We start from the raw sequence: 26,438 nt of genomic DNA, 5'->3' as shown, positions 1-26,438 counted from the left end.
CATATAAAAAAAAAAAAGTGAGTGAGTTTTTTTTTCCAGTAAGTTGCCAAGGCAACATTTCTCAGTTTAAGTATGAAGAAAAAAAGATATATATATATATATATATACATACATACATAATATATATATATATACATACAGTATGTATATATATGTGTGTGTGTGTATTTATTTATTTTATTTTATTTTAAAGGTTACAGACTTTACAATTGCCAAAAGCCTTCATCACTGCAATCATATTCGGGTCTCATAAAATTGGTAGAAAATATATTGAAGTTATTTTACTGGTTTACTGGTATGGGAACAAACTCTTTTATACTGATGTTTGGTTAGATGATGTTTTTCTCAGCGGTCCGGGAATTTGGGTCAGCATGATGCAATCATAGCTGAAGAGTCAGTAACTGGCCTCCTAAACAAGATTAAACAGTCTTAGCCGTAGCCTGCTAGAAATGATGATGGATGGAGATATGAGGAGGAGGTCTTTAGCTGAGCTTTCATGTGAAATGCATCAATATATTCCTGAATTATGCAGCTAAAGAAGCCTTTTGAATGTTGAAACCTTACATTTCAAATAATATTGCTACTGATTTGAGCGCATTTAAATAAAATCTAGACCTCATACATAACTTTTGCATGATGCCAGGAGGAATACAGAGAAGGGGCATGACTGTAAAGCATCCTCCTAAAAATGTAAATTTATTTAAATGTAAAATTATTAATATTTTAAACTTTGCACTTGTATTGTGGCCTACAGTACATGCATTTTTTCAAATTTTTTTCATCATCACCCTCACAGCTCATAACATCTTCCTCTGTACGATGACATTTCCCTTTTTACCATGTTTTCATGTAATTTCTTCCTGTCTGCTTCCTTCTTTAGAGTGACCACACCAGTGGGCATATTAGTAATCTGCAGTGTATTGTGCCTTCAGGAAGTGTTCACTACTTACATTTTAGCTAAACATCCAAATCTTATTAACAGAAAGAAAATGTTTGACAATCTGGTAATTATTCAACATCTTTTTACATAGTTGTTTACCAGCAATAAATAATTGCCAAAATTATGGTATAATGGTTCATCTACATAGAAGCCATTATTATTCCTTGTTTTTATGCATTATACACTGAAAAAAAAAAAAAACTGAACTTGTTACAAATGTATTAGTTTGTTTCAAATTATATTTAATTAAATTTTTGGTTCTACCGTAAATTTTTGATTTTATATTAATTAAAAATATATTTTTCCAAAGATAAAAATGTACACTCATACAAAATAAAAAGATTATTTATTATAAAAAAATAAATCTTTATCTTTAAACACAAACCAAAATGTTACTTAATTTAGGTCAACGCAATATATTTATATTTATAATATATTTTTACAACTTAATTTCACCATAAACAAAAGCTAAATTAGTTATAATATGAAAGTAGAATATTCGATAAAGATAAAAAGTAAAAAAAGGTAAAGACAAAACTAAAACCATTTTGTTAGTCAATGTCTCAGTTTACTTACTATAAATAAATACAAGAATATTGTCTTTGAAAGACCTTAAAGTTCATTGCGATGTCTTTTTATGCATCATCTTTTCTGTTATGTACTAATAAAAAAAGAAACCATATGAAAATTCACTAAATAAATGACACGGTTGTTTTTCTTTTTTCAGTGCATTAGAGTTAGGGCCCTTAAATGACTCTAGACTGTTATGCTTAAAAATATAATAATGAGATATTAAGAATTCATTTTACAGTTTTGCTTTTTTCAGTGTTTGTTAACTGTCAATCAGCTCTGGAAATGAGCATGATATCATGGAGGAGCACCTTTGTTTAACTGTTGGATGGAGCAACAGCAGCTATTCTGAACTATTAAAATCCATTATTCCATTTCCAAGCACTCATAAAGCTGATGTCAAAAGTGTTTCCAGCTGTGCAGAGTGGCTGCTTTGAGAGCTACGTACACTGTATGCTTAAAAAAATCCTGCACCAACGTCAGCCCATAAGATGGAGGTCTTCCTCTGTACAAGTGTCAGGATGTTGGACAGTGATGCTCAGGAAGGCTTTGGCAGGCCAACAAAGACAGACCCTCAGCTGTAGGGTGTAGGTTTTCAGGACCAGCATCCCCTTTGGCAGGCACACAGAGGCCGCTGCTCATGAGAACCCATGAGACTCTGGCTTTTATTTACTCTGGCGGCTAGCGTCCTGCACATTTCTCGTCTGAGTGAAGGAAGGAAAAAACAAGACAAGTAAGAGAGACAAAAACATGCTTTCATTTTGCCCTGACTCTGATCCCATCAGTCAGTGTTCACACTCTTGTCTGTGAGCACTAGACAAGCCTGGCATTGATCTTGAAAAGTGTTAAATCACAATTGGACTGTTGATCAGAAGTACATCTACTTACTGTATATATTTCATTGTATTACATCTGTGTTAACATTGCAACTGAGCATTGTTCGTATTTTAGTTCAGAATGTTCCAAACTGTGCAGTCAATAGGACAGGCAGAATTAGTCAGAATGTGTATCTTGGGCTGAGCTGCGTAAAGCTGTGTGTTTGGAGGAACAGCAGGTCAACCTGCATTGTTATCTGTTTCCTGAAGATATGCTGCCAAGGGTTAAGTGCTCATAAATGCATGTTACCGTGGCTGGTAAAAACAATGGAAGAAACATGAATATGTGAGTTGGTTGCTTGAAGATGTCTCATAAATCCTAGCCATTTCCCCTGGTTTTTCTCTTTCCCACCAAAGCCTCGTGGCAGTTTATTGGTTGGCAATTCACTCCATTATTTAAAGGGATATGGACAAAAATTGGGTTGATGGGTTGTCTGAAAACTAGTTAGTTTTAATCAAGGCCTGTATAATTACTGTAGGTTACATTATGTCCTCCGGCCCCTGATCAGATGTGTTTATCGTAAACTAAAATATAGAAGTGACCTTTTATTTTGTTAAACTATAACTTTCTAAATGCAGTCCTGAATGCAGATTGATGCTGTTGAGTGTAAGCTTGAACTCATGGGGTGATCCTTGATCCGCATGCAAAAGTTCATAACTGAAATATTGTGAGTGCACAACATCCTACAGTTTGAGGCTTTTTTATACTGCATCTATTTTAAAGTGGTCATTTGTCTGTTCTGACAGACACCTGGGAGTGGATACCACACTATAACAAATCAACACCAGAATCCAGAAAATATGAAGTCTTAATATGTGTGTGTGTGTTTTAACCTACATATTTCATGGGGTGTACTTACTTTTTCACACCAGGCATTTTCAAGTCGAAAATTGTTGTTGTTGAATTGTTGAAGGTGGAGAATATGTACAGAAGTGGTGCATTGATGGCTGTGGTGGATGCATTAAATGCAAAGAATTAAGAGAATAAACCGTTTAGTTTTAGTCATTCCCAGTGCTGACTATTAGCAAATATTAACTGAGTTTAATATACAAATATCAAACTTAATAGTTGACCTCACTGTCGTCCAGCAGCCAACTTATTAATTAGTTGACCAACTTGGCCCTTTTTTATATTGAAGCAAGGGAATTTCTGTGGCTGGTCACCTTTTAAATTTGATTTAAAGGGGTCATATGATCAATAAAGCATGTCAACATATTCTGTTACACCAAATACACAAAATAATGATCTTTAAAAAAGCATCATATGACCCCTTTAAAACACTGTTGGGTATGTACTTCAAGTAAATCTCATGCACAGAGCAAATGATTAAAATCATGACTGAACTTTGTGTTAAAGTCATGTTTATTTCTATAGGACACATCAAGATATACATTGTTTCAAAGCAGATTTAGAGAAAATATTGCATACAAATAAGAGCAGTTTATGGGGCACATATATATTTTTTGACCCATATTGACACCCAGGTCAACCTGCTGTTTCTTTAAACACACATGACAGCTTCAGTGAGGCAGGGGTCAGTGAAATATCAGTTAATCTCGAAATCTTTATTATACAACATACTAAAACAAGTCTTTGACTAATGCATAATGACTATTTTTTGCTGAAAGAAATTAAGGCAGACATGCAAATCAAATATATTTTCTGTGGGAACTCATGGTGGATGATAGTTTGAAAGACTAGCATACTTAGAGTAGCATTAATTATTAGTACACAAGCAAATATTATTTGAATACATGGTGTAATCGACCTTGCCTTGTTGTCTAACTCTACCACACAAAAGCGAATTTAATTATGAACGGAGAGATGTCTCACAAATACAGTTTGTTAGAAGACAGACATCTTGTTGTATCTGTGTACCACCAAACAGTAAAAAGGTAATGCATTCTGTCTTATCTTCTGGTTGTTTTTGACAGATGGAACTGATATAGAAGATGACCCATCCTGCTCTTGGCCTACATCGTCGCCATCTAGTAAAGACCACACTTCTCCAGGCCATGTCGATGACTATGAATACGGTGAGGATGAAGGAGGTGCAGGCCTACCCTACCCATGCCAGTTTTGTGCAAAATCCTTCAGTCGCCTGAGCTTCCTTAAGTGCCACGAGCAGAGTCACAGAGATAAACTTCCCTTCAGCTGCACATACTGCAGTCGCTTGTTCAAGCACAAGCGCAGCCGTGACCGACACATCAAGCTTCACACTGGTGACAAAAAGTACCACTGTGGAAACTGTGACTCTGCTTTCTCACGCAGTGACCATCTAAAGATCCATATGAAAGCGCACGCTGCCAACAAGCCCCATAAATGCCCAGTGTGCCACCGAGGGTTCTTGTCCACCAACTCGCTTCATGGACACATGCAGGTGCATGAACATGGGAAGGATGGAGCGAATACAAGGTCCCCTCAAGAGTGGAGGTTAAAAGACACGCGCAAATGCAGCCGCTGTGAGGAGGGTTTCGACATGCCTGAGGAACTGCAGAAGCACATTGCAGAAAGCCACCCAGAGTGCTCTTCTCCTGTAGGAGGGAGTCTTGAACCTGGTCTGCAGTGCATCTACTGCCACGAGCCGTTCGGTGATGAAGGAACGCTTCTGAGCCACATTGATCAGGTGCATGGGAGAGATAGAAAGAGCAACACATGCACTGTGTGCTCTGAGCAATTCCCCACTGTAGAGGAGCTGTACACTCACATGGAAATCCACCAACTTCCAGAGTCCAGCAATAGCCCCTCTGTGTTGCCCGTAGGTTATACTTCTGTTTCAAGCACTACACCAGACTCTAATCTTTCTGTTGACAGTTCGACCATGGTGGAAGCCGCTTCTACAGTGCCCAAGACACGCGGGAGAAGAAAGAGGGCCACTCATAATAACATGTATAGGCGATCTGCCAAACAGCCAAAAATCGAATACAGCTGCATTTACTGCAACAAACAAGTTTTCTCAAGCCTTGCTGTGCTGCAGATTCATCTTAAGACCAAACATGTTGACAAGCCAGAGCAGGCTCATACTTGCCAATTTTGCCTGGAAATCCTTCCATCGCTTTGTAATTTGAACGAGCACCTGAAACAGATCCACAACGCCAAGAATCCCGCAGATGTACTCGCTAACCTGTCCGATGACCTGTTGCAGTGCAATTTCTGCCCAGAGGTGCTTGGAGATCTTAATGCTCTGCAAGAGCACATTCGGTGCTCCCATGGCTTTTCTAATCCAGTCACCAAAGAAAGCAATGCATTCTTTTGCCCCAAGTGCTTTATGGGATTTTTGACTGAGGCCACTCTAGAAGAACATGTCAGACAGACTCATTGTGACTCTGGAAGCGTGCAGTTTGATTCTCCTCTAGCGGTCACTCCAAAAGATCCCATTGTGGAGATCTACTCCTGCTCTTACTGTACCAACTCCCCCATTTTTAACAGTGTCATGAAGCTTAACAAGCACATAAAGGAGAACCACAAGAACATCCCTCTTGCTCTGAATTATATCAACAATGGGAGAAGATCTCTGCGAGTCCTCAGCCCATCATCTCCAGTCTCTGTAGAACAGGCCTCACTATTCAAACAGAACAGCACTTCCTTATGTTCAAGTGAGTTCATTTGTAACCAGTGTGGTGCTAAGTACACCAGCTTAGACCTTTTCCAGACACACCTGAAGACCCACCTTGATGGTATCGTGCCACAGCTAACCTGTCCACAGTGCAACAATGACTTTCCTAACCAGGAGTCTCTTCTGAAACATGTGACTGTTCATTTCACCATCATGTCCACATACTACATCTGTGAAAGCTGTGACAAGCAATTCACATCTGTGGATGACTTGCAGAAGCACCTTCTGGATATGCACACCTTTGTGTTTTTTCGCTGTACTCTTTGCCAGGAAGTGTTTGACTCTAAAGTGTCAACTCAGCTCCATCTTGCAGTGAAGCACAGTAATGAGAAAAAGGTATACCGATGTACTTCTTGCAACTGGGATTTCAGGCATGAGGCTGACCTTCAAATGCATGTCAAACATAGTCACCTTGAAAATCAGGGTTGTTCACACCGTTGCATCTTTTGTGGTGAGTCCTTTGGTACAGAAGTAGAGCTGCAGTGTCATATTACCACCCATAGCAAGAAGTACAATTGTCACTTTTGCTGTAAAGCCTTCCATGCTGTTTATCTGCTTGAACGTCACCTTTGTGAAAAGCACTGTGTGTCTGAGGGAAAGACCCAGAATTGCAACACCAATGGATCCATGTCTGGTAGCGGTGATTCAGTTGTCAAAGATGATGGAGACTTACAGGCCTTTCTGACCAACAGCCACGGAGGCACTGGAGCGGGGGAGTCTCATAACAGTCGGGATGGCAGCGAAGAAGACTTTAATACTTCAGAGGTCATGTATAGCTGTGACATCTGTGGTGCATCCTATACCATGGAGTCCCTCCTAACCAATCACCAACTTCGTGACCATAACATTCGACCAGGAGAGAGTGCTATCCACAAAAGAAAGGCAGAAATGATGAAGGGAAACCACAAATGCAACGTCTGCTCTAGAACATTCTTCTCGGAGGGAGGACTTCGGGAGCACATGCAAACGCACTTAGGACCTGTTAAACACTACATGTGTCCCATTTGTGGAGAGCGCTTCCCTTCCCTACTTACTCTGACAGAACACAAGGTCACTCACAGCAAAAGCCTGGACACTGGAAGCTGTCGGATCTGCAGATTACCTCTGCAGAGTGAGGCAGACTTCCTGGAGCATTGTCAGATGCATCCAGATTTGCGCAATTCTTTGACTGGCTTCCGCTGTGTGGTCTGCATGCAGACTGTCACCTCAACTCTAGAACTCAAGATCCACGGTACCTTTCACATGCAAAAGACTGGAGCGGCATCTACAAATCAACCAACTGCATACTCAGCTGCAACAGAATTTCAACACAGTCAAAGTCAGAAAGTCGTCAAGTGTGCTGCATGTCTCAAAGAGTTCCACTCTAAGCAGGACTTGGTAAAACTTGACATTAATGGTTTGACATATGGTCTTTGCACGCTGTGTGTCAATACCGCTGGTAGCAAGAGCTTTACTCTAAATGGAGGGAAACTGTTGCACCAAGGAGCTCAAGCCCCAATGGGTCCTGCTGCTGGATGGACCCAAGGGGAGAGCCTTAGCCCTGGTCCTGTGAAGGGAAAGGCTGTCTATTCTTCCTCATCATCTTCATCAGTATCACCCTCTATTTTCAAGACCCGCTGTTCCAGTTGCAATGTTAAATTCGAGTCAGAGGCAGAGCTTCAAGCACACCTGCAGACAGTGCACAGAGACCAAACACCAGAAGCTGCTCTTTTACGGACCCCCGATGGCTCCCCCATGTCACGAGTTAGCCCAAACCAAAGTGACGAGGTAAGATGTGGCTTACAGCAATCATACAGTGCATGCTCAGTACATTTGCCGTCAGTACATTAATAGTGATAGTTATTGTTGGTAAGGATTTTTATTGGGTAGTACCATTTACATGATTAAAGAGGAGGGATACACTTTATTGTGATGGTCCCATTTAGACATTCTGTTGACTAGAAGTATCTTTGCAACTACATGTCAACTAACTCTGCTTGGTGGTCTCAGTGGACCATCAGAATAAAGTGTTACCAAGAGGAGTGAAAAAACACATTTATAAGGGACATGTACAAGAGTACAAGGGATGTGTATTTTCTTGATTCAGCATCATTGTCCAACGCTATTAATTTCTACTTGGTATTTCTTTTTTCCCACTGTTTAGAAGAAGACTTACCAGTGCATCAAGTGTCAGATGGTCTTCTACAGTAAATGGGACATTCAGATCCATGTGGCCAATCATATGCTAGGTAAGACTGTTTTAATTGGATCTGTAAGAAATGGCTAAACATTTGTTTGTTAATTCAATGTCAATTTTGGGTATTGCTGTCAAGTGTGACCATGTAACTTGTTTGCCACTTGGATCCTTTTATTTATTACACCTTTAATAATATTACTGGAATATGTCTCTTGTATACAGTCAAGGCTAAATCAGGGTTGAAATGTGGTGAAATTCAGTTTGAGTGTTTGGTAAGAATGTTACAGAGAACAAAGTTTCAGGGTGGTATGCTTTATGTCAGAAAATTTACATAATTAGTCAAGGTCTACAGTATGCAGTTATCTTCTCTCCTGTTCTTTATTCATTACTCTTATTCATTCTTATTCATGATTTGGTGTGTTTTATGGAAAGAAAATGTGTCAGAACAGAATTGCCTCTCTGCTTGAGAGAAGCATGTTCCATTTTTTTTTCAATAAATATAGAAGCTTTCAATTTTCATTTGGTTCTGCTGAAGCAGGTTCTGTTGCAGTCTCCCAACAAGTTTGTGTAAATCTGGACTGTAATTCCCACTCAACCAGCATGTGCCAAAATTGCAAAGAGAAAAAACAAAGGCCTGATTTGAGAAGCTTTAAATATCTTTTCCCTTGGAAAAAGGGCACACTTTCTCCTGTTAATGGCCATCTGTAAAGATGCAGAGAAACAGGGGGCCGGGGGTTATCTGCGCTCAGCTGTCAGTGTTATTAGGCTATGTAATGGAGCAGGCGCTATGCTCTTCTGGGTGTTGTTTCTAAGCACGTGTCTCTGCTTTATTGCCATCGATAACTGTAAATATGTAGAGAATGGTATGCTATTAAACACGAGCACAAAAGCCAGTAGGTCCTTGTAACCTGGCCTTGTGGTTCGTAAATGTAGAAAGGGAGATTTGATTCACGGTCATTAATATTGCTGATTTCCACAGAGACATCTTCCAGAAGGCAATCAGATAAGGTAAGGAGGTGGAGGTAGGTGTGAACTGGACAGTAGGGACTGGTCTTGGCCACAGGAACCCTGAGACACCTGCAGATAGAAACTCACAGCTTGAACGGCCCAAATCCAGATTTGCTTTTTAGTTGGCTAGTCTTTTGTTGAAGATGCAGAAAGGCTTCTGCGCCAATGAGGAGACTGATGGTTTGACCTACTTGCATGATCCAGCCAATAACATTTGATTTGTCAACATAACCCCAACGTATTTCTGATTATATGAGATCAGCCAAAAGGAAAGAGGGCAACTTTCCATCATCCTCTAAAGCTTTCGCCAAGTTGGTGGGCCACCTTCTCAAGGACGGTCACACATGGGCATCCTGCATGTGGCATGAAGTGGGGGTGGCTGATTACAGTGGCTCACGCTCAAGCAGCAAACACATCCAGCCTTGTGTCGCTCCGTTGCACAGCGGGGAGCGAATGGCCTGGGCGGCCCAGCCAGAGGAAGGTGGTTGAGGTGGATGGCAGAGAACAGTTGGTGCAGGCTTGGAGCAGTGTAGGATGCACATTTGTTGTCCAGCAGGCCACTCTGTGTGAAGCAGCGCTGTGGGCTGAAGTCATGCTGAAAGGAGAGTGGAGAAAATCTTCTGAATAAATAAGAGGGAGTGGATAAACAGAGCAGTGGTGTATCTTAATACACCATCTTATTTTCAGCTAACTGCATTTAATAAATATTTAAACTGTAATAAATTTTTACTAACATAAAAAATGTATTATAGTAAACATGCACTTCAGTGTCCGAAAACATTACATTCAGTTCTTATTCATTCTTATTATTTTAAAGTACAGTTCCATAATAAGTACTCTCTTTAAATCTGTGCTGAAGTGTTTTTTTTTTTTCACAAGGACACACAGCAACTGTTACACATGGCTTGATATGTATTCTATAGATTTGTAGGGGTCTCTGTGTTTGTGGCATTTCTGGAGCTTGGCTCAGTTTGGTTTCTCTTGTTTTTCTTATTGCTTTTGGCCCCCTGGGCTCTGCTGGTGAACAGGATGCTGATTAGTGAACTCTCTCATTGAAGTCCTTCATGATGCCCTCTGGCTGCAGTCATGGAACCCTGTGGAGTGTTCCAGAGTGTTCTAATAAGATTCAGGTGCTTCAAAACAGTGGGCACATGCCAGATCTGCACCATAGTTTAAAACTGTCCTATCTATAAAATAAATCAACACCTTGAGATGAACTTCATCTGAATACTCCATGGAGCTTTATATTCAGATATACCAGAATGTTTATTAAAGCAACTTAGTCTTTATTATGATTGTTTTTATGCTAATGCTTTTTTTATATCTGTCAAGTTGAGTTGGAACGGTGCAGTTGGCTTGTAACAAACATCGATATCAGTTTGTACATGCATATATGTACAGTATTGTAAGCAAATATTTTTATACAAACCATATCACCATCATAGATAGATAGATAGATAGATAGATGTCAGTATTTTGTTAAGAATTTTCTCTTCACCTATTATCTTAGCCACTAGCACTTTTTTGAAGTGGCTCAGCCTTCTTTGTTTCTTCTGACAGAGATTTTATTGTTTAACCTTGTCCCAGATGTAGACTTTTAACAAAAATAAATACAAAGTTCTATCATGAAACTCTAGATGGCGCAGGCCAATAGGTTCTAACTGATATAATCTGATATAATTACATCATCATTCACATGACACAGCTGACTGGTTTCTTTTCACATCAGCAGCTAATGAGCTTGCTGTTCAACATTCAAATACTCAGCTAGTGCTTGCTGTAATAGTTGAAACCCTCCACCTTCCCCAGCTCCACCTGTACAGATCCACTAAGGGCTGATTTCATGTATGTTATATATGGGGTGATTTAATATATGTTATATGTGCAGCAGCAGTATTTCTTACATGCTTACAGCAGCATGTCTGTGGATGTATTGGTAGTAGTAAGTGTCGGTACTTGCTCTGTCACAACAGCAGCCGCATAGAAGGTTATTATCATATAACCCAGTCACTAAAATATTTTTACTGTGCATAATTTTCAACCAAGCAATTTTTTCTAAATGTGTTAAAAGACAACTGTCATACATTTTAGTCAAAAGTTTAGTTACATTATTATCAGTTCCACCATTGAACACGCTGTACATACAGTAATTATACATAGTTTGAACACTGTTTCAAAATATTTAGTTTCTGATTTTTTGTAGAGCTTTTTGTTGGTGGTGTTGAAATGCTCTTGAAAGAGGACCATCAGCATTTCATTACCCATATTGCCTCCCACCTCTCCCCACCCCACACAGACACCTTGAGACTCAAACCTTAAACACTCTCTTTCTTTGATTAATTTTTTACGTTTCTAATTACTAATTAACTTGAGAGATTTCTAATGTAGTCCTCCTTCACTGAGGTGCATGGAGGACAACGGATCATTAGCTTCAATAATGAATGTGGATGGTGCAGATAATGGCCTGTGATATGCCCACACTGACACCTGCACTCACAAGACAAAGGTTTGTGTGAAATACAGTGAGGGGATACACAAGGAGCTGGACGCGTCTGTTGCTCAGATCTTTTATGTGTTGATGTGAAAGGTTTATCCAATGTTTGTGTGTGTGCGTGTGTGTGTGTCATCCTAATTTTCTCATTTTTAATTGTTGACAATTTGACTGAATCCTGGTTGTTGTCATCTATCTATCTATCTATCTATCTATCTATCTATCTATGTACAGTGTATGGTACTGTGTGTGTGTGTGTGTTTGTGTAGATCGCATATATAATGCATTCTGTAGGATTTTTGTGTGTGTGGTTGCAAGTGGTTTTAAATGTTTTCTTAAATTTAGAATAATTTAAGTAATAACTTTAATTTATTGACGAATCATTGATATATCACATGATAGCTCACACCTTCCACCTCTTTACTGCAATAAACATTTTGATTGGGTTTAGAATTTCCGAAGGCCTTTGTTGTTATAATATCTTTCATCTTAAAATATTCACTTCTGAAACACGTATCTAGACAAACATTCCACCGAACAAAACATTACTGTGGAAAAAGTGTATGTTCATTTGGGAAATCATTTAGAACTTAAAGTCATTTTCAAGGTTCACCAGCGTGGCATGCTCAGCATTTCCCATCATTAAGAGCATGAAGTGTTAATTGCAGTTTGATCTCATTAGTGATTAGAGTCATTTTCTTTGAGCATCTGAACTTCTCTGATGAAGACTCCTCTTCTTGCTTCTTAATGGCAGCGTTGGCTGCCGGTGTCTGCTAACTCCGCCGACTTTGGGGAAACATGCTTACGCTGTAATGATTATTATCATTAAGAAATATGAAAGTGCCAAGCATTTGTGACCCAGCTGTTCATTAAAGCAGAGATTTTTTGTAGCCGGAGTCAGAGCATCCACTCATGAGCAGACCTCCACCTGCGCAAAGTCCATCTCTGTCCACATGACACCATTAGCTCTCTTCTTTGACCTCCACAATAGTTCGCTGTATGTCTGTCTGTAGGTTGTTGGTGAAGCTAGAAGGGATTTCATTTAGTTCATGTAATATTATCAACATCATAATTTGTTCTGAATAAACATCACTCCATTTTTGTGTTGTATGTATTTTTGTTATTTGGATGTGAATGGAAATATTTGCCCTCCCAACTCTAGTGTTCATTTTTAAAATGAAACAGAAAGATCTGTACTTACAGTATAATTATTGTCAAACTTCAAGTCATCTGCTGTGAGCAAAGTCTGTTATTTTTCTTTGTAGTTGATATTAGTTGAGTATCTATCTATAGGCTTATCTAATATCTGTCTTTGTCCTTTTAACATTTACGTATATTACATTTATGAAATTGGCAAACGCTTTTATACAAAGTGAATTACATTGCATTCAAGGTATACATTTCATCAGTTCATGCATTCCCTGGGAATCAAACCCATGACCTTGCTGATGCTATAGCGCCATGCTCTGCTGTTTGAGATACAGGAACCTCGTTAAAACAATGCCAAGTTAAAAATAGATTTTGCAAATTCACCTTGTGACCCCCTGCATTCTTTTATGTTGGGCTTTGTTTAGGTGTTTTCAAATAGAAAAAATGCATCCTGTGTGAACACTTTTTAAAATGTGTGCAGTTGACTAATCAACTAGTCATTTACTCCACTAACCAACTGTTATATTCTGAAAAAATTATAGTTTTTCACAGCAATCATAAGTGAAGAAGAGCTCTACTATCACTCCATTGTCTATTCATACTAGCACAAGATCATTGCATTCCTACAACTAGTCATGCATTTCTTTAAAAAAAAAGGCTGTCCACTGTCGCTGGAGTGGAACCCTTTCAAAGGGTACTATTAGGGCCTTTCGCTCCGCTTTAGTTCCAGAACTAAATGTACAGTACTAAAGTACTGGGACGATTTTGCGCGAACTATTTCCCAGTACCATTTAAAGGGTTGCATTCGCACCGACAGTGTGTACTAAGAAGTGACGTAAGCCGGTCGACAGCGACGTCATTTGTGCGTGGCGTTCGACAACAGAAACAAAGAAGAACAACGTTAACAATAGGAGGATGGAGGATGCTGTGATCGGAGCTGTGTCACAATGTTTACAGTATGTTTACACGGCATTTTAAATCATGGCGGGTGTTTGGCCAATCAATGTTTACTTACGTCACGGGTAGTACCAGTTGTGCTGGTTAGACCCTGCTCCGGAGTAGGAGCTAATTTGGTTTTCGAAAAAGGTAGTCCGGTACTAAAATCGCACCCAGTTCCGGCGGTGCGAAAACACCAAAAAGTGGGTAGTTCCACAATTAGTTCTGGTACTATGAAAAGGTTCCCGCGGTGCGAAAGGCCCTAATATGTACTTTTAAAGTATTAATACCGTATGTACTTCTAAACTAATAATGTGTGCCTTTAAGGTACTAATATGTGCCAATTAGGGGTAAATAAGGTTCAAAGATGTACCTTTTAGCTTTTGTACTTTAGGCTTTTGTACCTTAGGGTTGTACCTTTTTTGTGAGAGTGGTCCATTTGCCAGACCCATTGTCACCTTTCATATAAACACTTACACATTCGTATACACGTACCTGTAATAAAAACTGATTAAGATGATGATAAAAGGGGATCATAAAACATATTGTAATATTGTTGTGTGTTTGTCATATTACTAGGCCGCTTGTTTAAATGAAAGTTCTGATAACCCTGTCGGGGCTTGTTTTGCTGTAATGGCTGTCTGCCTTATCCCTTACATACCTGTCATGTATATATATATGGTTTGCCATTCGATTAATCTCTCCTGTGCTCTGGGCTGTATCTGAGACCGCGGGTCCTGACGCGGCCAGCCTGCCGGTTGTTTGCTAGCTCGTGTGTCTGTGTGGAATTGAGGTGGTATGAAAGCAGTGCAGTGAGTGCGGCGGCGTCCCAAGCTGCCCGTTTGCTTGCCTTCATCAGCATTCCACCGATGAGAGTAATTAAAGCTCAAATTAATTCTGCTGTAAGCAGACGAGCCGCTGAATAACTGATATTGGAGGCGCGATGATGAATGCGCCACATCAAGGGATTAAAGCTCAAATTAATTCTGCTGAAAGCAGAGGAGCCGCTGAATAACTGATATTGGAGGCGCGATGATGAATGCGCCACATCAAGGGTGAAGCCCTGGAGACACTGCAGAAAAAAGACATCTCCTTTTGTCTGCTCTCATTTTTGCTCTGGCTCAGTTCCATAACCTAGTGAGCTGCCTCATTGCCTTCATGGGCAGCTGCCTTCTAAGGCCGCATCCTAACTGAGATGAAACCTAGGGGTTTGGCATGCTCTATTCCACATAGGTTGCAACATTAATAGTACTCATGTGAAAAAGACTGCAGATTTACTTTACAATTGATTCCTATATAGTTTGATGTCAGTGTTTCTAAGCTACCGCCACCACTTGCTGCCAGAACAGCTTTAATGCACTTTGGAATTGACTCTACAAGAGGAATGGAACACCAGATATACAAGATATTCCCTCATTTAGTGTTTATAGATGGTGATGGTGGTGGAGACCACCATCTAACACATTGGTCCAAAATCTCCCATAGGGCTGAGATCTGGTGTCTGCGAAAGCCATAGCATGTGACTCAACCCATGCCAACAAAATGACACCCCCCATGTCATACCGGTGCCACCCGATCCTTTAATTTGTCACTCGTCTTTTATATATATATATACATGTTGTTCTGTAACATGTTTTGTCTGTAGCCTGTGGCTCCCTCTACAATATCCAGTTGGAGGCACCTTACCCTGTTCTGCTGGAAAACTGCAGCCAGATGGAGGAATTTGATTAAACAGCAGTGGAACACCAAATGTTGCGTTGGATCCAGAGTCGGTCTGTGAGAGGGATCGGTGGGGGCTGTTGAGTAGGAGTCTAAAATGGCCTTCTGGTGCGAGTGGGCCAGTGCTCTTTCTAGAAAGAGGCAGCCGCTGGGGTGCAGTGATATAGAAGCCCTTTTCCAACAACCAGCTGGGCCTTTTAGGAGCTGCTATGCCCACAGCAGACACCCAGCAGCCTCCGAGCAGCTTGACTTCACCATATGTGGAGGTTTTTTAACGCTCCACCTGGTTTCCCGGGAGGAAGTCGAGCCGCTGGGATGCCGGGAGCAGATGAAATGCTCTTAATGCAGCCAACAGTATGAGAGAACAGCCCGATGCGGATGACCTTGGACCCTGTGCCCGCACTACAGGAACACGGCCAGTTGGATGCTTTACTCCACACAGTCCATATCTTCATATCCAGATCTGTTTCTACTTTCACAAACGTAAAACACTGGAGAAAAGAGTGGAATTGCCCCCTCAACATACTCAACAGCACACAATCTCCCAGGACCTGAAGTGGGAACTCTAAATAGTCTCTATAGTGGAAAAGATGTCCGGATGTAGCGGATGTCCTTCCCAACCAGCTGGGCCTTTTAGGAGCTGCTATGCCCACAGCAGACACCCAGCAGCCTCCGAGCAGCTTGACTTCACCATATGTGGAGGTTTTTTAACGCTCCACCTGGTTTCCCGGGAGGAAGTCGAGCCGCTGGGATGCCGGGAGCAGATGAAATGCTCTTAATGCAGCCAACAGTATGAGAGAACAGCCCGATGCGGATGACCTTGGACCCTGTGCCCGCACTACAGGAACACGGCCAGTTGGATGCTTTACTCCACACAGTCCATATCTTCATATCCAGATCTGTTTCTACTTTCACAAACGTAAAACACTGGAGAAAAGAGTGGAATTGCCCCCTCAACATACTCAACAGCACACAATCTCCCAGGACCTGAAGTGGGAACTCTAAATAGTCTCTATAGTGGAAAAGATGTCTGGATGTAGCGGATGTCCTTCCTTCACCATATGAGGATGTTCAACCTGCCACAGGAGCTGCTAATGCAATTTTGTCTTGTCATTGAGTTGTCCTGTGCTCTTCAGTAACTGCCTTGTTTGGTTTGGTTGCCAAACAGGACAAAACAAGGCTACAACAGACAGTCATGTGCAGTATTGGGAGTAACGCATAACAAGTAACGCAAGTTACGTAATCAGATTACTTTTTCAAGTAACTAGTTAAGTAATGCTTTACTTTTAAATTTACAACGAAATATCTGAGTTACTTTTTCAAATAATTAATGCAAGTTACTTTTTTCCCATTTATTCACTGACACCACTACTGTCCACGCGTTGAGCGAAATTGGTGCAGAGGCACTTCCTTTAATCTGAGGCTTAATTTCACTTTTGGCCTTTACAGTTGCCAAAAAAATAACTTTTGAGGTTTTTGGTTATTAAAAAAACAAACAAACAATCAAACAAACAAACAAATAATCAAGTCCAGCCCCGGTGACAAAAAGTAACACAAAAGTAACATAACGCATTACTTTGCATAAAGAGTAACTAAGCAATGCAATTAGTTACTTTTTTTATGGAGTAACACAATATTGTTGCATTACTTTTAAAAGTTACTTTCCCCAACACTGGCCATGTGTGCTGAGAGAATGACTGGTGATCCTTTGCCCACCCTCCATAATGAGGAAATGGGCTTAGAAAATAAAAAGCACAAATCCCACACACTAAGGCCCTCCTGCATGCACTACAACATCTCCAAGAGTCTGAGTGGGAGGTTAGTTTGCTGGACATGGGATTAACAACAGACCTTCTACAGGAGAACTTCAACACGCTAATCTACTTCAGCGCTCCCACATAAGTTCCATGCATTTTGTGTAGGCTTTTGAGTAGGGCTGCAACAGTACACAAAATCCATGTTTCAGTATGTACTGTACCTCAGTGGCAACTCTGGATTTTAGTGAAATTATTGAATAGAATAGTAATTACAGTGCTAGTTAGAAATCTAGTCACAAGAGGAAATTATCGGGGTCCACACACAGATGACTCATGTAGATGATATAGTTGACGATGCAATGGCCATGTCTCTTTACAAATATAATACGAGTCTTTGAGTGTCTCTTTATGGAAGTATTATTCTATGTACTATATTACAACATACAAATAATATCGTCTCTTCAGTTTAATTGGACAGCAATACATTCAGTTATGTCTGGCAACTTGACAAATATGTTTTCAGTTTCATTAGGATATATAAAAATAAAGGTAATTTGGAGATTACAGTTTTTTTTTTTGCAAACTGATTATACTTAGATTAGATAGATGCAAATTAATCAAAGCATCTTGAGCCAAGGAATCATAGGAAAGAAAAAAAACGTTTTCTAGCCCTTATGTTGCAAATGTCATTAATTCGATTTGAGCTGTTGGTGGCGCTAGAGGGTTTGAGTTAAAGACTCCAAAATTGCTGTGGTTATTGTTCAGGCTGTCCTCTATCGGTGTGCCAAATTTCACAACTTTTTACCATATTGTTCTATGAAGAAGAAGAAGAAGACTACAATACCATACTAAGAAAATCCTAATAAATAGAGTAGGGTTCCATTACTTTGTGCTTGGACCCCTAAATAGCTAGATAACACCACCTATCCACCCATAGCATTGCCATATCTGCTACTTTGGGCTTGTTTTTCTTCTTTCACAGAGCTGTTTGGTTACATTTAGTTAAATTTGTTTGCACTCACATGGGCTTGTTGGTACACAGTATGAGCTGTTCTGTCTGTTTGAATGAGTGCTGTTAGTGAGGTGTTGGAGACAGGTGCTATCTGTATGTGTCTTTAAACATTACTTTTCATGCTCAGATGGGCAGAATGAGAAACAGTTGCATCTCCTGTGCATTTCACATGTGGAGCACTGTTTGAATGGCACAAGTGTCAAAACATTGACATGGAATTATTGTGGTGTGTTACTGGTGTGTGAATGAGACCAGACACATCACAAAGTTTCTGACATATTCCATCCAATGTTTGAACTCGCATGAGGCTGACAAAAAGTCCTTGAAGCAATTTGATACATTTTTATAATAGGATATGACATGAGTCAATATATATTTCGATGTGGTCCAAAGTGGCTAATTGGCCTGTATCTTGTGAGCACAGAGTCCAAAGTGCACAAAAATTGGTACAGATGGAGAGCAAGCCATTCTGAGTACACATGACAAATTTAATCAATTTCCAATTATAGTGGCTGCATTTACCAAAGAAAGACTTGAACATTTGAACTGTGTTAACATTGAGCACAAACCCGTATGCACAAGTAATGTTGTTTTAAAATTTGACAGTTTTGGTTATTTTCCCAAATTTTGAAAAAACATCTAAACAGACTCTATACTACAGAGAGTGTGTTATTTGAAATGCCTTCCACCTCCTTTTAGCCTCGAGTGAAATCTTGGCTGCATTAAGTCATTGTAGATTGTATATGGAAAGGCTGTCTTCCCTCATTGGAAGGCTGCACGAGTTCAGCATGCTTTGACCTCAGTGCGGTTTGTAGTGGTATGTTTTTTTTCTTCTGCATGGTCTTCTTGACAGATCTGGCAGCAGATCAGAGCTGGTTTTCTACTGGCAGGAGTCAGGGGAAACTGATTTCCTCCAAAGCAAACAGTCATCTGAGTTTGGCTTTTCACTGGACAAGTAGCACACGTGTTCATGAGCGCATATGGAAAACGGGTGACTTTAGAATGGAAAATGGAGCTATTCACACAATCATCTTTACAAACCGACAGCAGTTTTGTTTGTGCAGCTGTTGCCTCCATTGCATTAGATGTTTTGTGGCTTGTTCCTCTTACAGTGCCCACATTACTCACCCTGAGCAGTGTCACATTGGGCGTACTTATCATGTGTGCCCTTCATGTACCCCATCACCTGGAATATTATACCAGGGTAATCCTTCCCTGATTCAAGTGAGAGGGCCAGAGAGAACTGTTTCCCTTGAGACGAGATGTCAGCCTCTCTGAGTACACATCCAGTGGGAGTGAATTACTGAAGTCTTTCTTCTGCGCCTGTGTTTCTTCTATAAGTGTGTGTGAGTATAATTGCAAGCGTAGAGGGAGCGTGTCTCTCAGTTTTGTGATTGTGAGGTGCAGACAGCAGCCCGAGGGTTCCCCCTCGCCTGCTTCGCCTCACACATCAATACAAATACACACACAACACATTCTCCCACAAGGGCGCCTACCCTCAAAATCCCCCGCTAATGGAACCCACTGCAGTTTTCAGTCTGGTTTTCATGCACAGCTTCATGTAAACGTGATGCCATCAGACATCACCTTCAGGAAGAAAGAGAAAAATACTGAAAACACTAAATTGTGTTCATTACATCATCGCTGTTTTACACATGCATTTGATTCAGTCTAAAGTGATTCTTTTTCACTTTACTTCTTTGAAGACCCCATGAAATCAAAGGAGTTTTTAATTTATGTTAGTCATCTATATGCTAATGTACTCCTAAAAGTCAGCTGAACTAATTTTAAGCAGGTATATGCATTTAAGATAAACAGTCGTCTCCTACCAGGAAAATATTGACAACATTTTGCAAATACACATTTTTTTCCATTAAAATGTCCTCTACAATAAGAATTTCCTTCCTAAATCATCAACTAACCTTTATTTTTGCATTGCTGTGCGTGTAGCAGTGCTTATGTTTCATAGAGTTTCTGTACTTTTGTTTTCATCTGTTAAACAAAACAGATGATTTCTCTTGATGATTTCAATAAATGGAAGTATTTCTGTTTTCATGAGTTCTCTATTTAAAAGTTACATGCATGCCTTCCGTATTAAAGGGACAGCATTCCTAATTAAGTACCTATCTGTGCCAGTGCCATTAATGTTAAACAATAAAAGATGTTAAATAAATATGTTAAGTAAACCTACTGTATCTGAAAAATCAAAGAAGTATCTCTTTCGTATTTGTCTTATTCTGCTTCTTTTTCAAAAAATATAAATTTTATATATTATATATGAACAACTATCATTTTTATAAGTTACTCCCTTTTCACTACTGTTAAAGGGATAGTTCACCCAAAAATGAAAATTGTCATCATTTATTCAAGTTTTTCCAAATTCAATCCTTGATTCTCATAAGCTTAATTGATTTGGTCTAAAGAGAGAAGAATTAATGACTATTTTTGTTTGAAGACTGCATATAAAATAGCTACCAAAATAAATGTTGGTAACTGCAGTTTGACTAAAAGTTGACAAAAATGCAATGACTTTTCGTCAACTAAAACTATGAAAGACTCAAATGGCTAAAATGTGACTAAGACTATTAAGCATTTTCGTCTCAAGATAAAGACTTAAGACTAAATCAAAAATGCCTGTCAAAATTAACACTGCAAAGCCATTATATATACATGAAATGCTCAGTTTTAGATGCAGCTCTATTCCATTTATGGTTTCCGCACTGCATGCCTTACATAATTACTACAATTATTGATTCTTATATATTCTTCATGCTCATAGCTCATAAAATTATGTTTTTTCATGAGATTGGGTTACATAATCTGTCTAACAAATGTCTTGTTCAGTTATTTAATAGAATTTGTTTGCATTTGAAGTCATTATTCTTGCCTGCTTGAATAAGTTATTCATTTTTGGGCACATTTCAACTGAATGCATTACAATTCCATATTACTTCACCACAAATTTAAGAATTGCAAAAACAAAACAAAACAAAAAACCGTCTCTGTGCCGTTAAATTATTCATGGTTCAATAGTGAAATTATTTTATCTAAAGGATTATTTGTTGCTGTTATTATTCAAGAAAATCATATATCAGGTAATCGTTTTATGGAAATGTGTACAGAAAATGTTAAATAACTCATTTAAATGCATAAACTATGCACATGGAATAATTAGTCAGTCAGTATGTATCACATTATACTATAAAATAATTTTCTTTACATGGCTGCTTCAGATCGCTGTATCTCTGCATGTTTAATAGCACGACACAATCTGATGCGTGCTGTTTGATATCCGCGGTGTAATCTCACAGGACCTGCTCCTCCGTGCCGTCTCCTTCATTTGGCATGCTGCACAACAATCTGATTCGTTTGCTAATTGTGTCCTGTTCTTTATCTGATTGGTGCTCTTGCCTCTTTTGAATTGTGAAACTATGGCAACAGGCTACAGGAACGCGCGAGCCAAAGAAAAAAAAATCAGCCCTGTACTGCAGACATTTCTGTTTTTGTATGGTTGTTATCATCTACACGTAGAGGAGACAGAATTGAAATCATTTATAGACGCAGTGATAGTTACGTGAGAGAAATCTCTGATTTGCAAACAGTTCTTTTGTCTGAACTGTTCACGTTTTGTCCCTTGACTCATGCAGCAAATGTTCCCGAGAGCCAATATTGAGCATGTTTGATGCAGGATTGATGTAAGCTCTGCAGGCATGTGGCTTTCATTCATGCAATTATGTACACATGACTCGCATCTCATTTCTGAGCAATGCATTCTTGATTTCAGTGGAAACATAAGAATAAGTGAACTGAAAGAGAAGAAGATTGTGAGAGAAAAAGGGCGGGCGGTGGAAGTGTGAATCTGCTGTGTGAGGCAAGATATCGTCCCGCGTTGATTCATCACGTCTCCCTGCTGGATTGTGAAGGGCCGTCTAATGAAGTTCAGGCCGTCAGAATGAAGAGACTAATTCTGATTTAGCTGAGCTAATGAACTTCCTCTTTCCTGGTGTGAGCGGCTCATGGGGCGGCCGACAAACTGATGGAGAGACACTGCGAGACGAGGAAAGAAAGAGTGTGTGAAATGCTTATTTGGTGAATGCCGAAAGGTATTAACATGAAGAGCGTGTGTGCTCTGAAATTATGCCAATGCTTGGCTTTATGTATATCTGGTTTTGTATGTGAGCAGGATAAATATATGTTCAAATTAGGTCAAAATTGTTGGCACAAAAGCACTTACCAAAAGATTTTCAAATGAAGCAGTACTTCATGTTGGCCACATGCACACTGAAAGGGAGTGAAAATGGCATTTAAAGGGATAGTTCACCGAAAACTGAAAATTCTGTCATCATTTACTCACCCACCTTCTTTCTTCTGCTGAACTCAAAAGAAGAATTTTGAAGAACAAACATTTCCTGCACTTCATTGACTTTCATAGTATTTTTTTCATGCTATGGAAGTCAATAGGGAGAAGAAAGAAACCCATAAAGGTCTGGAACAACGCGAGGGTGAGTAAATAATTAAAAAAAAATTTTGGGTTGAACTATTCCTTTACATCTGGTTGTCCCACAAATGAATGCAGGTTTTCAGCCTAATTTTGCTCGTTGACAAAGAAGATTCTGATGATTGTATCCTGCATATACATGCATCAAATCTATTGTCTTTAATTTGGTGATATCCCAGTCGTGAACTGTGAGAATTCTTTTTTTTTCTATTTTAATAAGAATTCATGGTAACACTTTATTTTAAAGACCAATTCTCACTATTAACTAGCATGCATATTACTATCATACTGACTGTTTATTAGTACTTATAAAGCACATTTTAATGCCTTATTTTGCATGAGCATATTTTAGATCCCTTAATCCTAACAACTACTTTACTAACTATTAATAAGAAACAAATTAGGTGTTTAATGAGGCAAAAGTCATAGTTAATAGTTAATATTGAGAATTGGACCTTAAAACAAAGTGTGTCCAAATTCATAATGACTTCATGTCACTGAATATAAAGTAATTAATGTATTAAAATTCAACCTCCTACTGTGACTGTTTATTAGTACTTATAAAGCACATTTTAATGCCTTATTTTTCATGAGCATATTTTAGATCCCTTAATCCTAACAGATGAATGCAACTAAAGGCAACATAATATTATAATAATATTAATATAATAATTTGTCCTTCTGTCTTCAATGTATTAAAATTCAACCTCCTACTGTACATTATAATGTGGGAGTCAATTGTTTCATGCATGTGTGAGAAAAATGATCTCCTGTACAAATGAAGATGATGAATGCAACTAAAGGCAACTAAAGATAATTTTGTCCTTCCATCAGTCATGAGACATCAATCTCGCATGCAGATCACATGCAGAAACACTACTGCATTCATAAACCAAGTATAGCTCAGATCCATCATTAATCATCAGTGTTTGATTTGATAAAGTTTCCCCTATAAAGCCCTCTTACACTATTTTCAGCGTTAAATGAATAAACACACGGCAGCCTGTCTGAGCTGCTGAACTCATGAGGGAAATCACACACACAGGAGGAGGAGTCAGCGTTTAACTCCCAGGGCTTTAATCACTGTTAATTTGGCTCATCGTGTATTAAGAGATGCACGACTCCCTCAGAGAGCTGTTCTCAGGGCAGTATCTGCCGCCGTATAGCTGCAGCATCACATGTATCCATTGAAGATCAGCCAATCTCAGAATGCATTATGACAAACTGTTTATATCTATTTCAAATATATATATATTGTTCTTCAAACTTTGTTCAGCAATCTGCTGGAAATGGAGCTCTGCCATCACAAGAAGAAAACAGAAGTAGCCTTTTAAAATGTATTACAACAAGCTAAAACAGTTTATTTATATTTTAGAGTTACACTGATATTTAGAGACCAGAATATGGTCTTAGAGGTTGGCTCTGTTGAATTGGCAGCCATGCAGACAACATAACAACCTCCCAGCAATGCCCTGGCAATCGCCCACAGCACGCCAGCATGGTGAAGGTGACTTTTGCATGGGCAAACAAAAAAAAAAAAATGTGCAAATGAAGTTTTATGTGTGTTGTCACCAGTCTGGTATTGTGTTTGGGTGCTGTAGGTGCATTTGAAGATCCTGTCACTGTTCACTCTATGCTAAATGCCATCTGTGGCCACCTGTGCCAACGACTCCTCTGGGGTTTGATGGGCTGCAGCTGCTCCCATGTAGCAGTGTAACCGCATATGCCCACACAGACCTTCAAGATCAGACCAGCTCTGATATCACTGATAACATCAACTCCACTGTATGCCCATTTTTCCCTTATAGAGTCTCAAGTGGTCACATTCAAGGTTTACGACTAAAACATGAACTGTGTACAGTAAATCAGTGATTCAGTCAGTATTGTCATATGTTGATCCAATTAAAAACTAGATTATAATGTTATTGAATTTACAGTTGTGTAGAGTGAAATAAAACTCATTCAGTGTTAAAAAGTATGACAGAAAATAACGATGTGATATCAATTGCAAAATCAATAACTCATTGGTAATATCAAAATTCAATGGTAATACAACATCGATGCATGGCTTTAATTTACCAGCATCGAAAGGTAAGATGGGGAAATGTTGGTATCAGACGTGATATCAACGGTGATTCGTTTTGTTAAATCGAAACAAGATGCAACGTTGATTCAACCTTGATCCCAGACGTTGATTCCCCGGAGAAATGCCCACTGGACTGCACTGTATATAGGTTTTCTTTTTATTGCATTACACTGTAAGAAAAACTGCATAGAAAAAAATGCTGAAGATTCAGCTTACAGATATTTCCTTCAAACCAAAAACAGAATACAGTGCGATGCATCGTTCAAAACACAGATAAAACACCAGTGAAAAATCAATATGAAAAATTCCCTCATAATAACACTTTTCTTAACAGACTTTTCTTAAGAGACTATGACAGTATGAATGAATGCTTTTTATTTATTTATACATTGTTTATTAAAAACCCTTTCCATGTTGTTGTGAGCCAATCCAGATCCTATTTTTGATTTGAAATTCACTTTTTATTTCTTAATTCAATATGAAATTTAAAGAAGTTGAAGGAAGATGAAGTAGCAGAAGGCTTCTGCATTGAAACAATAAAAAAATCAAATGCATGTATATCAGAACCAAAAATATTACTAGTATTTTTTTTTTATCTGTTCTGAATCGTTTTTTTATTGTTTTAGGAACAATACAGGAAACACGTGATAATGATTCACTCGGTTTTAGTTTCATGAGTTAATTAAAGAAATACTCATTTAATTAAATGAGAAAATTATAATTTATCATTTTTGGACCATTTTACATTGTGGTATATAAAGTTTTTATTATTTATTTGTTTGTTTGTTGGGAGCATTGGTTACAAAGTGTATACTTTTACAAGTATTCGTATCTTTGTTTCAAATCCTGTAAATTATGAAACAGATTGCCAACTTTTAAAAGTAAAGATGACACACACGACTATTTAAATAATGAACATCTGAGAGGTTTCAATGTCTCCTGTTTATTCATGACTGAGATTCATTTCATGAGAATTTACTATGAATGCTTAAAATGCACTGCAAATCATACAGTGTGCTTGCATTGTGAATCTTTCAGACATTTCCAGTGACACAGGCTTGTGTTTGTGTTTTTCTGTCTTTTCCCAGAGGAAGGTCTCATTCATGAATGTAAACTATGCAGTCAAACCTTCGACTCTCCAGCGAAGCTGCAGTGTCACCTCATCGAGCACAGCTTTGAGGGCATGGGCGGCATCTTCAAGTGTCCCGTCTGCTTCACAGGTACATCTTTATATTCGTGAGTGTGAGAGTGTGTGTGTGTGTGTGTGTGTGCGTGTGCGTGAGTGTGTGTGTGTGTGTGTGTGTGTGTGTGCGTATGCCAGAGCAGCACTAAAATCAAGCAGTCTTTCATATAATATCAACAACCATAGGTTTTTTTTATTAATTAACAACAGTTTTCCACATATGTGACCCTGGAGCACAAAACCAGTCTTAAGTCGCTGGGGTATATTTGTAGCAATAGTCAAAAATACATTGTATGGGCTATCGATTATTGATAAATTATCGATTTTTCTTTTATGCCAAAAATCATTAGGATATTAAGCAAAGATCATGTTCCATGAAGATATTTTGTAAATTTCCTACTGTAAATATATCAAAACTTAA

At 39.0% G+C, this 26,438-nt stretch overlaps 1 protein-coding gene across 1 annotated transcript in view; it reads left to right on the top strand.

The window, feature by feature from the left end:
- Positions 1-26,438, top strand: part of LOC107708595 (zinc finger protein 521-like) — a 77,904-nt gene that overhangs the window by 43,514 nt on the left and 7,952 nt on the right. The window contains exons 4-6 of the mRNA XM_016512861.1: positions 4,321-7,769; positions 8,146-8,230; positions 25,923-26,054. Coding sequence (XP_016368347.1) covers positions 4,321-7,769; positions 8,146-8,230; positions 25,923-26,054 — 3,666 coding nt within the window. The remainder of the gene's footprint in view (positions 1-4,320; positions 7,770-8,145; positions 8,231-25,922; positions 26,055-26,438) is intronic.

The sequence above is a fragment of the Sinocyclocheilus rhinocerous genome, unplaced genomic scaffold, assembly GCF_001515625.1.
Source record: "Sinocyclocheilus rhinocerous isolate Xijiao unplaced genomic scaffold, SAMN03320098_v1.1 scaffold25, whole genome shotgun sequence".
Classification (NCBI taxonomy): Eukaryota; Metazoa; Chordata; class Actinopteri; order Cypriniformes; family Cyprinidae; genus Sinocyclocheilus; species Sinocyclocheilus rhinocerous.
Note: the sequence above shows the minus strand (reverse complement) of the source record. Positions and strands in the feature narration are given on the sequence as shown.